The sequence below is a fragment of the Cyrtonyx montezumae genome, unplaced genomic scaffold (genome assembly GCF_038088225.1).
Source record: "Cyrtonyx montezumae isolate F1298 unplaced genomic scaffold, pur_monq_1.0 scaffold_13, whole genome shotgun sequence".
Lineage (NCBI taxonomy): Eukaryota > Metazoa > Chordata > Aves > Galliformes > Odontophoridae > Cyrtonyx > Cyrtonyx montezumae.
This window is the reverse complement of record NW_027071859.1, coordinates 1,246,517-1,261,468: the sequence shown is the minus strand read 5'-3', so window position 1 is coordinate 1,261,468 and position 14,952 is coordinate 1,246,517. Positions and strand designations below refer to the sequence as shown.

The 14,952-nt window shown below is 48.1% G+C and overlaps 1 protein-coding gene across 2 annotated transcripts in view; it reads right to left on the bottom strand.

Annotated features, from left to right (window-relative positions):
* Nucleotides 1–14,663, bottom strand: part of CLIC5 (chloride intracellular channel 5) — a 59,206-nt gene extending 44,543 nt beyond the window's left edge. The window contains exon 1 of one of the 2 annotated variants that reach the window (XM_065730436.1): nucleotides 13,123–14,663. In XM_065730436.1, the coding sequence (XP_065586508.1) occupies nucleotides 13,123–13,599 (477 nt within the window). In that variant the 5' untranslated portion in view covers nucleotides 13,600–14,663. Of the gene's footprint in view, nucleotides 1–837; nucleotides 955–13,122 lie in introns of those variants that run through there. The other variant, XM_065730437.1, reaches the window with a different exon arrangement.
* Between the last annotated feature and the right edge of the window lie 289 nt (nucleotides 14,664–14,952).

Sequence of the window (14,952 nt, the reverse complement as noted above, 5' to 3'; positions counted from 1 at the left end):
ACATTTCAACTCGGGGCACAAAACATCCATCAGGGAGTGCAAAGCAATTAAGTATCCTCAGCTTGACAGAGGGGAGGAGCTGGAATTTGCTTTCCCAATCTGCTGGTGCACTGTTTGCATAGGGACTCACACGACTCCCACCTGCTAATCACAGCCCCATCAGAGCAGGGATGCACCTGGTTTGACACAGCCATAGTGCAGCCCCGACACAGAGGCTCTGAACACCTTCTGAGCACCCCAAAATCCGAGCTCTTTGCTCAGAGTTTGCATGAAGTTCTCCATTCATAAAGTTGCACACAACACTGATTTTAGCAGGACGTTCTTCATAGCCTGAGAGCAACAGATGGACCCAAGCTGAGATATCCTGGGATCCTGCCCTGTTGGAGGCACACTGACTTGTCTCTGTTTGCATCAGATCAGTTTTGTTCTCGGTTCCCCCTGTGTAAAATCAGAATGGGCTTCAGGACCTGAGGGCAGAAACTGATTCCTTTCCCTTTTCTTTTCTCAGGGGGAGGAAATAAGCCCTGCAGGGACTGAGGAGCGCCCACTGAGCTCAGCCCTCCACGCCAGGAGCCCTGGGTGCCCCACAGCCCCCGCTCCGTTCTCCATTCCCAAAAATGGACGTCAGGTTCCCCTTGAGAACCCCAGCACTCTGCAGGCGGCGAGCTAAGAATAACAGGGCACGCTCCGGAGGAGAGAAACGACAACAAAATAAATGAGCTCTGCCTCTCCCTCGGCAACGTGACCTAATTCCGACGCCACGAAGAAAGCAACGCGAGCGTGTTTGCGGGAGATAACAGACGGGAATGGAAGTTGGATGCCCGGCCAGCAGCTCACCTTCACGAACAGCTCGATGTCGGGCTCCTTCCCGTCCCCGTTGGCAGCGGAGGGCTCGGACATCTCTCCCGATGGGGAAAGCCGGGAGGGCTGCCGTCTTAAAACATCGTCTGCGGGGAGCGGTACCCGGAGCTGAGCGGGTAGAGATGCGGAGCGCGGGGCCGAGCTGAGCGCAACAAGTGCGGCCGCGGGAGCGCATCTGTGAGAGCGCGGCTCTCCGCCCGAAATAGCCCCGAAGCGGAGGGTGGGGTTTGGGATCGGGGAGGAGACAGCCCGTGGTACCTCCGGCCCCATCCCCGCCTCGCCCCGCAGCGCGACGGGAACGGGGTCGGGGTGCGCGGGGCGAAGGGGTGGTGGGTTTTTTTTGTGTGTTATTAATATTTCTCCTTCTTTTTCTGTTGGGTGTTTTGTCCTTCGCTGTTCAGGACCTCGGTGTTGCTGTTGTTATCGCTGTCGTTGCTGATGGCAGTGTGCGTGCTCGAGACGAGCCCCAGCGATGTACAGGATGCAGGAGCACGGCTCGTAGCCGCGCACGGGAGGAGCAGCCCGGTGCTGCTGCCGCTCCTGGGAGAGTTAAGGAGCGGGGAGTGGGAGCGGGGTCGGGCAGGGGAACGAGGAGCTGCGGGGGGACCAGCAGGAGGGTGCCCGCTGCCTCGGCTCGACCCTCGGGTGCTTTGTGGGGACAGCAGGGCGGTGGCACGCACGGGAGGATGCTTCTTTCAGGCTTCGGCTCAACCTGACGTGACTCAGAGGGCACCGGGGTGACGCCATGGGGTGACACAGACAGAAGGGCACGGACAGGGCTGAGCGGCACCTCTTGCTCGCTGCTGTCACACCCTCCAAGTGTCCCTTCGGTCACAGCTCCTCGCCCCGTCCCTGCTCCACTTTGGGACCGAAGCAGCTCCCTGGGACAGAAAAACCCACTGCTATGGAATACAGCACGCAGAGGGTTCACCTTCCCCAGCTATCACATAGAAACCTTTTGGGAGCGTTGTGCCGTGAGCAGAGGGCTGTGGTTGCTCCAGGTGCCCCCAGCTGTGAGCTCTGTGCTCAGCCCTCTGCACAGTGACCCCAGCTCCACCAGTGCTGCAGGTGAAGGCGATGGCGATTCCAGCTGTGCGTCCCTGCAGCACCCAAATGGTTAACCAGGCAGTCTCATTATGCTGCTGCAACTGTAATTACAACACAATCAACACCATAATTAGGGTAAAAGTGTGCTTGTGGCTTGTAGACCTAATTAGCTCTCATTCAAATAACTGGAAGGTTAACTATAAGAGAATTAAGTGTTATTAGCCCTTTGATTTCATATTCTTACATGTAATTCTTGGACTAGGTGCATTAATTACCAAACATTTATGGTATAATTATTCTTAGGCCCACAGGCAGACTTGCCAGGACACGGGCTGGGTGTGCTCACATGCAGTGAGGAGAAGCACTGCACTGTCGTTACATATCTCAGAGGCAGCTGAAGTGCAGTCACTGCATCTCTAAAACACAGCCCCGAGTACCACCCCGTGGTCCTCACGAGGACTTTGCTGAATGGGAGTTTTGCTTCAGCTCCTCATGCAGCAGTGCCCCTTCCCTTGGAGGACCACCACTCCCAGCCCTGCACTGAACAGGGACAGCACAGCTCCATCAGTGCTCGCTGCCCCGTCCCCTGGCCTTGGCTGTTTGCAGGGATGGGGACATTCAGCAAGAAGGTGACATTCCAGAGCAACCCAGCTCACCTCGAAGAGCTTCTGATGCTCAGCCATCTCCCTACAGAATCCCAGGAAGAGGCTCCATGCTTCAGTTCAGATTCACTGTCACTAATGCTAAGCATCATCCCAAATATTAATGACGAAACCAAATCTGAGAGGCCAGCCTGCTTGATTAGAGAGCACTTAATTAAGTGGGAGTGCATGCAAAAATACGTAGCATGGAATGAGATATCTGGAACCTGCAGCACAGGACCTGCACTACATATTGCCTCCACTCCCTGCAGGGCTGCTTGGTTTTGTGGTCCAACTGGGGAGAGCCCAGGTGCAGCAAGCAGCACGTGGCTCCTTCCAGGAGGTGCCCAGCAGAGCCCATCTTCACACCAATGCTGAGTCCTTGGCATAGATTCGGAGTTCCTGACTGAAGGTAAACACAGCAGGAGGCCGAGTGAGAGGAAATGTCCGTGTGTGTCATACTCTGGGAATCTATTCGTGCATTTTCTGTTCTGCTGTCACCCGAAGTGGACTTATCACTTACATCTGGGTGGAACCTTTCTGCCTAGAATGGTTAGCATTGTCCGCATGGCTCTGCTTTGTGTTACGAAATCAGCTCTTTCTTCCATCAAATTGAGGCTAAGACACTGATAAATAATTCGTGCACTCTCATTTTACTGCAAAGAATGAGCTGCTCGGCTTGGCCTATCGTTTTCTTGCAAGTCAGAGGCAGCACAGGCTTTGAGTTACCCACAAGAACATGACGTACTGAATTCTGAACTCTCCGTGGGCCAGGTCACAATATTTTGAGTCTTAGGAGTGATATAAATGAATACGAGTGCATCACGGCATGAATAAATGAGGACAGCTTCAGAAAAGGAGCCGTCACCTCCCCACGTAAGACCTCTATTGTAGGTGCCCCGATGCACTATCAGCTTTCACAGCCCTGATCCAACCTCACTTTCAGCAAAGATTTGTCCCCAGGGGGTGATGCAGAGGCCAAGCATCCCATGTAACACTATCGTGGAGCTCTCACCACGAGGGATGGGTGCCCGCAGTGTGCACATGGGGCTGCTGCCCGTTTCCTCCTGGTGGGGCCAGAGGACAGGGACAGCATTGCCTGGGATACAGAAGCACTGTTTGTTTGTTTGTTTTTGCCAAAACTAAAAGGGATTAATCAAATCACTTTGATTTTCTTTTGAATTACCTCTCTCTCTCAAGCTCTTGCTTGAGAAACATCCCAAAGGATTTGTCTCTGATATTTGGGGTCAGCCTGCGTTCCCCTCCCCAGCTGCACAAGGGATGTACGAAGCACTTCTTAGCCTCAAACCAGGGCTGGCTGAGCAGATGTTTCCCCAGCCCCAGGGATGCACAGCTCCTCAGCACGTGTTGGTTTGGCAGGACAAGAAGGAACGGTGATGTTGTTCCCTCTTCCACACTGTGCCATGCTCGAGGGCATAGAATCGTGGAGTCATTCAGGTTGGATGAGACCTCTGAGATCCCCAAGCACAACCTCAGCCCACCCCACCTGCCCACATCCCCCAGGGCCACATCTCCGTGGTCCTGGGACCCTCTGGGATGGGTCCCCTTTTAGCAGATGATGAAGATGCAGGAGGGCAGCCCCAGTGGTTGCTGGACGGACCGCACTGTCAGCAGGCAGGACCTTTGCAGAGTGAGCTCCAGGCCAGGAGCACCATGTGCTTTTTCTATATAATTACATTTTCACGTGGATTCAGTATCAAACCTCTCTGTAATGTTAATACGTCGTAACAGCTTCTAGAGAAAAACCCACTGCTGTTCACTGTGAGGAGGGTTTTCATTATGGATAATTATCTTAGTGCTTGCATTCAGGCAGCCAACAGCGAAGCACTCACAGGGAAGGAGCTCTTAAAATGGACAGAACCATCTCCCAGCACTGCATTCAGTGAAGAGGATTTGAAGAGACAGAGGTCTCTTTATTTGCTATCAGCCCTCAAACCACGGCTTTAATTAAAGCCAATAGATTCTTCCAAAGGGGACTGGGAGAGCTCTGCAGTGGCACTTGGGGGGGATGCAGTGGAGAGCATCACAGATTGCCCAGAACTGTGGGCTCTGTGCAGAATGGAGCAGATGAAAGAGGGAGGGGAGTTATCCTTGCCCCTTGTTTTTCCAAATAGATCCTCCTTAACATTAAGTGCTATGAAGTAGCACCAGGGAAGCGACGTACCCGCTGCTGTTGACTCACTGCTGTCGTCGAATGAAAGCTGTGTGCTTTCACTTAAAGCAGCAGCACAGCAAACAGCACAACTCTCTGCTTTAATTTCCAAGTGTTCTTCCTGCCAGTCCCCGTTTAGGTTATTCCTGTTCACTTCTTGATGTGCTTCTCGTCATAAATTACCTCTGAATTCACTAGAACGTGAAGCGGATCTACGCGACCACGATGAACTCCCCCAAAAGGGAAAGAGCAGCACACAACACCTCCAACCCCGATGAATGAATTATGCATACAGAGAAAAGGTTCAAGATGCCACGAACACACAGACCTCAGGCTGGGTTTCAGCTCCTCCCAGTAAACAAGGCCTGCAGAGCTGCTCAGAGCAGCTCCTGTGGTCGGGTCAACCGAAGCCCAGTGCAACGTGCACCGCATGTGACAGCGTCCTTCTGGTGCCTGTGGCTGCTGGCTCCATGCTGAAGCCATCCTCGGGCCCCACAGGACAGCAGGGGCAGCTTCACATCCCCGTGGCAGCGAATGTAAGCGGAGGCCGAGCCGCACGCGCCGGCGGTGTGCCGACCTCGAGCTCACGGCACTGCGCAGACCTTCCCGTTCTGCTCGGGAAATTGCCCTCATTCATTTTTCATTTCACCTTTTGGTACTTCTGGGCTACAGTTTCCATCAGGTTTGCCAGTGACCAAGCTCACTTACCTCGAGCTGTTATTAAAGGAAGGGTGGTTTGGTTTTTGTTTCCTCCAGTGCAAGGGTTCGATGTCTTGAAGCAGCCGATGTTGACTTGGTTAGATCACATTTTAATTTTTGCTTGAGAAGGCAGAAATGGAAGCAGGTCAGCTGGGCACAGACATGAATCTCTCTTCTGCAGCTCTGCTCCCACGTAATTCATATTCCCTGGTGATAACTGCCACCACGCACAGGTCGTTAGGACTTCTGAGGCCACATCTCATGTGAAAGTGTGGTGGCAACTCTGGCAGAGTTTAGCTTAAGTCTGAAGGCAAATCCCAGTGTGTGCTTCAGCTCTGAATAGCAGCAGGGTCTCATTTAAATCCATTAGAACTGAGAATATTTGGTAGCCCAAATAGAAAGAAGATGGAAGGCTTTCCAAACAAATTTAATTTTTTACCATAAATCCCAAGGTCTCCACAATGTGTGTGGAGGATATTACTTTTCTAAGGAACATGTGGGTTCCTGCTCACTGCTGTGATAAGTGGAAGCAACCCCACAGGTGACTGAACAGCCAAACCCAGAGCTGCCCCGTGGCCTCATTGCTCTGGCCTCAGTGACAATTATCATAAATCACAGGATCATAAAGACCTCTAAGATCACCAAGTCCCACTCCAGCCCATCCCACCATGCCCACTAACCACATCCCTAAGTGTCCTAAGTGCCACATCTGTCATTTTCTTGAACACCTCCAGGGATGATGACTCCTGAAAGATCACATCACTGAGAAAAATCTTGACGAGATATGGAGCCCTTCACTCATTGTTAGCAATTTCCATCCATTCTTGGCCAAGCTGCAAGTGAGAGCTTGATGCCAGACAAAACATACAGCAAGGTATTCGTGAGAAAGCCTGAGCACCCCTGGAGAGGATGGCATCAGTAAGAGGCTCTCAGGTTCTCTTTCAGATTCACATTAACACATTCCCATTGTGCTTAGAAAGGCAAAGAGCTCAGGAGGTGAAGCCAGAAAAGCAAAGAGGAGGATGGGGTGGGAGCTCCCACCAGCGCTGCTCCTGCTGGGTCTCCTGACCACCAAAGAAAATTTGAAGGCAATTACCAAACCAGCATCCTCTGCAATTGTTTGCTATGAGTGATCTCTCGATTAAAAAACAAATTAAAAGGTAATTGAATGTTGTTATGAAAGGGAAAGTGGGCAGGTGGTTATAAGTGACCTTTTCAGATAATTAAGCGTATCAAATCAGAGCTGAAGGCAAGTCAGCCAGGTCATCTGCCAGTGTTGCAGGATATGGCAAAGCTATTATATGCCAGAAAAAATAAAACAAAACCTATAATTACACTAAACAGGAATCCACCCATCCAAATTCCAGAGTACAAAGCTGCTCAAAATCAAAGAGGAGGACTCACAGTACACAGGAATGAATGCATGAGGGAGTGGTTATTGCTAGGGCTGATACTGCCACCTATTTTTAGGGCTCACTAACACTCCTCCTGATGACGCTGTGCTTTCAGTTCCACGCAGCTTCTGCCAGGAGTTAGGAGAGTTTTCCTTCTTTTTGCAGGGCACTTTGGGCACGCCATGGTTTATCTTGCAATGCATTTAGTGCTGAGGCCAAAGTTCCCATCCTGCAGCGTGGAACAGAAGGCAGCCAAAGCCAGAAAGAGAAGAGAGTGGCAAGCATGCTGCCCCGGAGCCAGCAGCAGGGCTAAGAGCAGGCCGGGAAGGACACGTCTGCTTCTCAGAGTGCTCAGAATCCCGAAGTTAGAGTATGCTCTTGGTGCATGTGTGTACATCCTGGCACACAAAGCACACGGGCATCCCTCGGGCACGCTTCCAAAGACACACCAGTGGCCACCTGCAGGAGAACCTGCCCTTGGTCTGATTTGTTATTCTAAAGGCCAGGACACGGTTCCTTCCCCTGTGAGTCACACATTCCGGCGTCCTTCCTTGACAAGTTAATTGTTAAGGGGAATTAAGCAGCAGCAAGAGCTCCTCGGAGCTCAGGAGCAGCGTCTCCTCCCCGGCCAGAGCAGCCCTGCTGCTGCCTCTGCTTTTATACCCGACTATTTTTAGCTGTTATCAGCAGCAGTGCCCGGGGCCAATCAGCGCCCGGTGCCTCCGAGGAACTCCTCTTGCTCCAAACTTCAGCCATCTCCCAGGGAGGAGCCCCATGGCCGTGAATTTGCTGCCCTGCACTTTTGCTGGGAGTTGCACAGCGTGCACCTGTGTGACAGGAGGTGGCTGACCCAGCAGAGACACTCCCTGTCCACGCTTGGTGCAAACAGCAAGAATTCGGCGTGCCCCATCCAGCCCGATGAGGTCACACTCTCAGCTCTCCCCTGAGCCTTCTCCTCCTGACCCCGGGGCCACGTTTGTCTGCCACTTGATGTCTGATCTCCTAGAAATCTCACAGCATCACCAAGTCAATAATTTAGAAAATAGCACTGAGATCATCTAGTCCATCCTCCAACCCATCCCCACCATACCCAAGGTTGTATGAAAAACACCTCCAAGATCATCCAGTCCAACCATCCACCTACCACCAATATTTCCCCACCAAACTACGCCCCTCACTACAGTGTGTCATCTTCTGTCTGAACATGGAAACCACAGGGACAGTAAGCAGTTCAGATCAGCTTTTAAGCAACTTTGCTTCTGATAGGATCATTAAGATCAGACTTCCATAATTTTCTATGGATGAATCCTCAAATCTGAGCAGTCTTCAAACTGCATCCATAGGGTATATGTCAACGTATCCCATCCACACTGAAGCAGTGTGACACTTCCAACGATCTCAGCATGGATACACTGACACTTTCGCTGTGTGTTTTATACTTTTTGTGGTCAGGACATACAAATTCCTGCCACGCTGAGCTCTCAAATGTATACACATGTATTTAAATAACTGCTGAATGAGTGCCATCCTGGTGGTCCTTACGGCCTCTGGGAGAGCTGTGATGTACAGGACAGGTTTGCTGCCAGGCCTAAATCACAGTGAGACACCAACGATCCAAACAGGCCTCCGGGTTCTCAAACTGTTTTCTCCTGATCTTATCTGGAAATGTTCCTGTTAACAGTTGTTAAAATTAAGAAGGAAAACAAAATCTACTTAAGTTTAAATTAGTTCTTCTGTTATTTAAAGAGGAACTGGCAGCACTGTTGAGGCAGTGACCTGCCACGTGCCATTTCTGGCTGACAAAGACCTTCATGCAGGGAGGGGCCGCTGAAATATCAGAGCTACAGATAAGGACCCATATTTATGGAGTAGAACTGATCCATTCTGTGGTCCACAGGTCAGTGCTCCCCTCGTGGACCTGTTTTTACTCAAATGCTTTTTAAAAATCCAAGAAAGGCATCAGTGTAGGTGGACAGAGATTAAATACACAGATATTCACATACAAGCTTCCAGTTCTGTTTTCTTCCCAAGCAATCCCTAAGCTAGTGGGATATAGCTCTAAGCATCTACACGCAGTGCAACGATCTGCCAGAGTGCAATAACACAGATAATGGAATAACTGTATCTAAATTTCAGTTAGGGATCCAGATAGAAGCCCTTTGGACCTGATAAACTCAAAACTCAGGACCAGTGATTGTGAGTACACAATGGGATGGAGGTAATCAGAGTCACAGGATCACAGAGTATCCTGAGCTAGAAAAGACCCATGAGGACCACTGAGTCCCACCCCTAGTTCTGCTCGGCACCACCCAAAATTCAAACCACATTTCCAAGAGTGTTAGGCCCTCTGCAGGCAGATGAGGAAACATTATTAAGATACTAGGGAAAAAGATATCGTTTCTGGAGGGAAAATCAGGATAAGTGAAAACTGGTGACAGGAAGCAAGACATTAATGGATTTCTGACTGACTCCACTCTGTGTTTACCTTGGGACATTTTACTTCAAACAGAATGATGTGTTTACCTAAATGATGGCAGGAATCTTAAGGAAGTAGTTAAAATAACCCCTTCATGCTCCTTGTTTCATTTGCCCACAGAAGCAGAAGCAGCTGAGCACAGGATGCAGCTGTGAGAAGGGAAGAGAAGAGGCACCTTCCTAGGAAAAGCATATGGGCAGAATGGATTTGCTTAGTTAGACCAAAACCTTCTCAGAAAGCCTGAGCCTAAACTGACCCAAAAGTGCTGCATGAAGGAACAAACGCTAGCAGAGCATGTGGGTGTGAGAACAAGGACGTGTTAGCTGCACATGGATAAATATCATTTGGAAATTAGATTAAGATGTCAAACCACAGAGCAGTGTTGCTCTGAAACAGCCTTCCAACCCAAGGAACAATGCAGGTGGACCTTGATCTGTGTATGAGTTATTTATGACACGATGAGGCTGGCAGTGACAGCCAAGGATGCAATTCCATGCCCCCACAAGGTCACCTCTAGATCCATGAACTTCCCTTCAGTTTACCAGGGGCCAGCACGAATCCTCTCTGTGTACATGCATATGTTCACCTTTCTGTGCCTCATTTGTGCACACATATAATCAGGGAAATGGTAATTTTCTCTTGGAAGGCTTGCCCTGGAGTTCATTAACACCTGTAGGTTGCTTGGAAATGGCTGCATGGAAGCTGCAACAAAAACCCAATTAACTCCTAAGAGAAAATTCTGCTTTTGGACACTGCTTGTCTGTACTGAACCCAGACCTATGCCCTAACCTGTTTCTAATTCTATCGTGATATCTTCATCAAGGTCACTAGTGCTTAGCAACACTATCAGAGATGTCCCAGCAGTAAAACATCAACTGTAGTTGTATCACTTCTGATATGAGAAAGTTCACCCATAGGTTCATCTATAAAAACCAGATGCCACGTCAGTGACTCACACTGGAGTGACAAACTTCCTCCTAATTTTTCTCCCACAGAAGGTAGTTCCATACGGGTTTGTAACATTAAGCACTTCTAAGTCTTCAAAACTTGGCACTGATAAAGAAAAATATTCGATTGTACCTTTCCAGCCACCACGCCAGTGTGTAAGAAGACACTGAAAGCATTTCTGAATGGGCCAGTGAAGTTACAGTTACAGAAGAGTGGCAATTTTCCCTCTAATAAAAGTTCTTCAGACCTAAAGAAACAACGATTTTCTTTTCATAAATTAAAATCTTAAGCTCTGATTGGACTGGCTCCTAGGAACAGAACCTAGCAAATTCAGCTGGCTGCTCTCTACTGCTCCAGTAGGATGGAAAGTATAAAGCAAACATATTTGAAAGAAACAGATATGGAGGATTCTGTTAATAAAATAAAATAAATTTAAAAGAAAGGATAAGGCTTGCCTACAGTTCAGAAGAAGAATGCTGGTTCTTACTCTTGGTGGGGAGCTCGTATCTGCTCTCTGAACAGATGAGCTGTCCAACATCCCAGCGTTTGCTCACTGCTGCACTTCAGCTGCTGCTGAGTGCAGTCACTGCAAGAAGTGAGAAATAAAGTAGCCCAAAGAAATCAGCCTGAAGCTTGTTTCCAGACTGGCTAGGATGACAAATATCTCACCTGGCAGTATCCCTAATTTGCTATCCATACTTTGTGTTTAAGCAGAAACTGGAGGTCAGGAAGGAAACCATAAAGCACCTCAATCAGAACCTGTGAAAGCCGAATGAGACTGCTGCTCAACACAACCAGAGAGGCTTTGCAGAACATCTAACCATGTCCTACAGCTCGTGCCTACACCTGACCACACAGGCGGACATCCCATCGCACCACTTAATTAGCTTAACAAAAGGAGCTTAGCAGTCAATAGCTTATAGACGCCTTAAGTCAGGTAGGGCACAACCCAGCCCTTCGTGTCTAAAGAAAACAAGGAGCAGAGGGGAAAAGCAGCTTTCCTCTCTAGTTACCAAAATAATTTACATATATATAGTCACCAGCTGCTCTGCAGGGACTGTCTATGGCTTCACTGTTGTAAAACATCGCTCTCAGCAGAGCTGCTTTTCAGGGATTTCTTCTGAAATAACCAATTACAGATTATACAAATCACTCCATCTTGGGCAGAAGTCATTTTTCACTGCTGGCAGTACTGCTACACAGACATCAGGGATAGTGTGAGCACAACAGTAATCAATCTAAAATCAATCCTCTCACACGTAACAAAAGGAACCAATAATGCTTGGAATAAAACGGGCTGGGATGACAATCTCTGTTTTCTGAACACCTATGAGATAGTCAAAAAAAAAGAAAAAAAAGAAAAAAAAGGAGGAAAATACCTGGAACAGAAGCAAGTATGTAAATCCCTTTTTAATTTTCCCAGAGTGTGACCCACAAATCTGCATTGCATTCGCTCTTACTGCGGTGCAATAACAGCTGCCAATGTGGGAGCTGCTGCTACGTGGCTGTGTGAGCCCCTGCAGTCACCACGAGGCAGACAAGGGCCCTTCTGCCAGCTGGCAAGCTCTGGGAGCAAGGCATGGGGTCCACAGAGGGCAGGAACAGCACCTTTTAGCCCTGTGAGATGGATGATTAAGCAAACTGTGGGGCCTTCCTACTAAAGCATGCGTTCTGCTCATGGCAGGCTGCCTGAAGCACCAGTCATGAGGATTTTCATACATACAAAGTCAGATAAGAGTCAGTCAAGCCATGAAGAGACGAAGAACACAGCTTTTTCTCCCAGAAGTAAGCTTATATGGCTACTAGGTTTTGGGTGCTAATAGCTAGGAGATTAGCTGGATGTCACCTATCCATGAGAGAGTCCAGAAAGCAGCCATAAAGCCATGTCTGCATCGTATGGTGCAGATCAATTGCAAATGGAACACTCTTCTCTGAGTCAGTAGGGAGAAAGCATTGGTGATAGTGTTGTTCACGCTGCATTTATAGCAGAGTAATTCTCTGATCCCCATTGAGGACCCGCATAGCTCCCTGCTCCCTGCTCCAGGGCAGCTCCTGGGCTCTGCTCTGTGCCCCCTCCCAGCAGAGCTGCTCCAGGCCCTCAGTGTCCCTCCCCAGGACTCTCCCCAGTACACCCATATCTCCGGCACTGGAAACACTGGCTCAGAATGATCAGTGTCAGTGCTGAATCTGCATCTCTGGATGTTTTCAAAGTCATAAAAGCATTGGTTAAAGATAATCCAGATAAGACTGGAAGCAGGAGGACATGTCATACCCTCGATATTCCAGTGCTTCGTTGCACTTGTAAACTTTTATAATTTGTGACACTATTTGTAGAGAAAAACATCCATTATTTCATGAAAGATATAACAGAAGGTATCACATGTTGGACCTCCAATAGTCACTCCCAGTGATGGCCGTACTAGCAGGAGCATGCTGCATCTTGGTCCGTAGACATGCCAGAGGTGGAGAGCTCTGAAAATTGTTCTAGGATCACAGAAATACCGTTGTCTAAATATTGAAAGCAATAAAAGGAAGACCTCTCTCAGAGATGAGCATATGAAGAAAAGTTATTGCCATCATTTGAACGATAGATGTCATTTTCTCTATAGCATTAATAACCATCGCGTTTGTGCTACTGGGTAGTGAAACATGGCAATAACTGAACCAGCTTAACCAAGCCAGATCAAGTAGGAGGATAAAAGAATTGTGGCATCAACCACAACACCTTCAGCATTTTGTCCCCCCACTCGAGCTGCGAGGAATCCAGGCACCTCCAGGCATGCATTCTCTTTCTGTGTTTTAGGAAGTTTACTGATGTGAAGGACACGTGGTTTGATTGGGGGTGTAAAGATAGCGTATTCTCAGAAGCACTCAAGCTCTTACCTTTACAAACATGAAGATCTCATAGTCTTCCTCAGAGTTATTATTTTCTCCTACGTTACTGCCGTGGGGGAACTTGAGGGAGGTCGGAGAGGTGGAAGTGCTCTGGCTCCGACGCAAGTGGAAACCAGGAGGACAAAACCTGCTGCTCTCAAATGTCATGTGTTTGTCTTCTTGAGCTGGGCTCATCTGATCCACATCCTGGTACAGGTGCTCATCTGCAGCACTGTGTTCAGAGGAAGAACTGCTCTCCCCATCAGCCCCGTGCTGAGAAGCCACAGAATTACTGCGGCTGCCTTCGGTGCTCTCTTGGCTAAGATCCATCATCTCTGGGAGAGTAGTGATGGAAGACGGAGAAGCTGGATCTTCCAGGACACGATCATAAAGATGATCTCCTTTGTCTTCCTCAGAGTCTGGCATCTCATAGATATTGGTGTCGTTAACGTTTTGATTAATGTAAGTAGCGGTCTGATCTTCCATGACCACTGGCTGGTGACTTTGCCTTCCTCCTGGCACCTTAAAGTCTGCAGCTGAAATGAGATGTTGAGAGATATCTGCTCCTTAGGAGGAACCAAGGTCTGTGCTACGCGTTTTGAGTGCTCTGCTACACATGACAGATCTCCAACAATCATTTACTAAGAGCTTTAAATCAACAACTACACTTCCACTGAAGGTAAAAGATAAGGTTGTCTCCCTTTAACTCCTTTTTCAATCTGGCTGCTGGCAACTCTGTCTAGGGATTATCATCAACTTTTGTTCTTCCTGGTGAAGTACAGTGGAAAAAAAGCTGAAGCACCTAACAATATTAGCAAGCTATGATAAAAAAATATTTATGATTTAACTTGTGTAGAGATAGAAAGGCAGAGTTTACTCATTTGCTCATTTTCTCAATAAACAAAAGCCTAGAGTCAAAGAAAAGGCAAAACTGTCTCAACTATACGAGCAGTCAGCAGTATTTCAGTGGTTATTTACAGCATTATCAATCAACCATGAGGGATCATTATGAAAAAAATATAAAAAAACCAAACCAAAACAAAACATAAAGTGCTATGTCCAGAAGAAAAAAGCATTGTCCTTGAGCATCAAACTTTAATACTGCATTACTCATGATTGCATTTATGTTATTAATCTCCATGTTTATCTGACATAGACCCCAGTTTCCAAAGTTGGGTTAATTCCACTTGACTTGCATGATCTAGTTAGCCACCTTCTCCACATAGCTTGTTTTCTCTAAGGAACGGAAAGACACACGCATCTCCACAGAATCCTGAGCAGATGAATGCATTCAGCTTCTTGATAAGGCAAACTGACCACTCAAAGTCACTGCCCACGGTGTCTGACATCAAAGGGCATGGACCTCTGCAAAGACATAGATCTGAATTTATCAAAACTACAAGAACTTCAAAGTTATGAGATCGTGGTGCTTAAAGATTTCTTAGCTATATGCTTACTGCCTCTTGGTTTTGTAGATTATTGTGGAAATAGATGGGATTTGTGATGTTTCATCTAAGAGGGCTTATGCAAGAAAAAAAAAAAGAAGGGGAGAAGGGGATGTTCTGACCCATCACAGTGAGATTAGGGTTCACTACAAATCCCTGTAGCTCCCCAGCAGCTGTCACAGCCAGGCTGGATTGCTAGAAGTAGCACAGAGAGGTTGGGAGGAAAGGTTGTGGTTCCAGTCATCTCCAAGTGGAACAACTGAGGAACGCGTTGTGCTTCACGCCATCGAGAAGCAGCTGCCGCATGCCTCAAGTTTATCGCTGTGGTTTATTGCCATTACTCTGACATTGAACTTGTCAGATAAAGTTAAATATCAAAGCAATACAATAACTG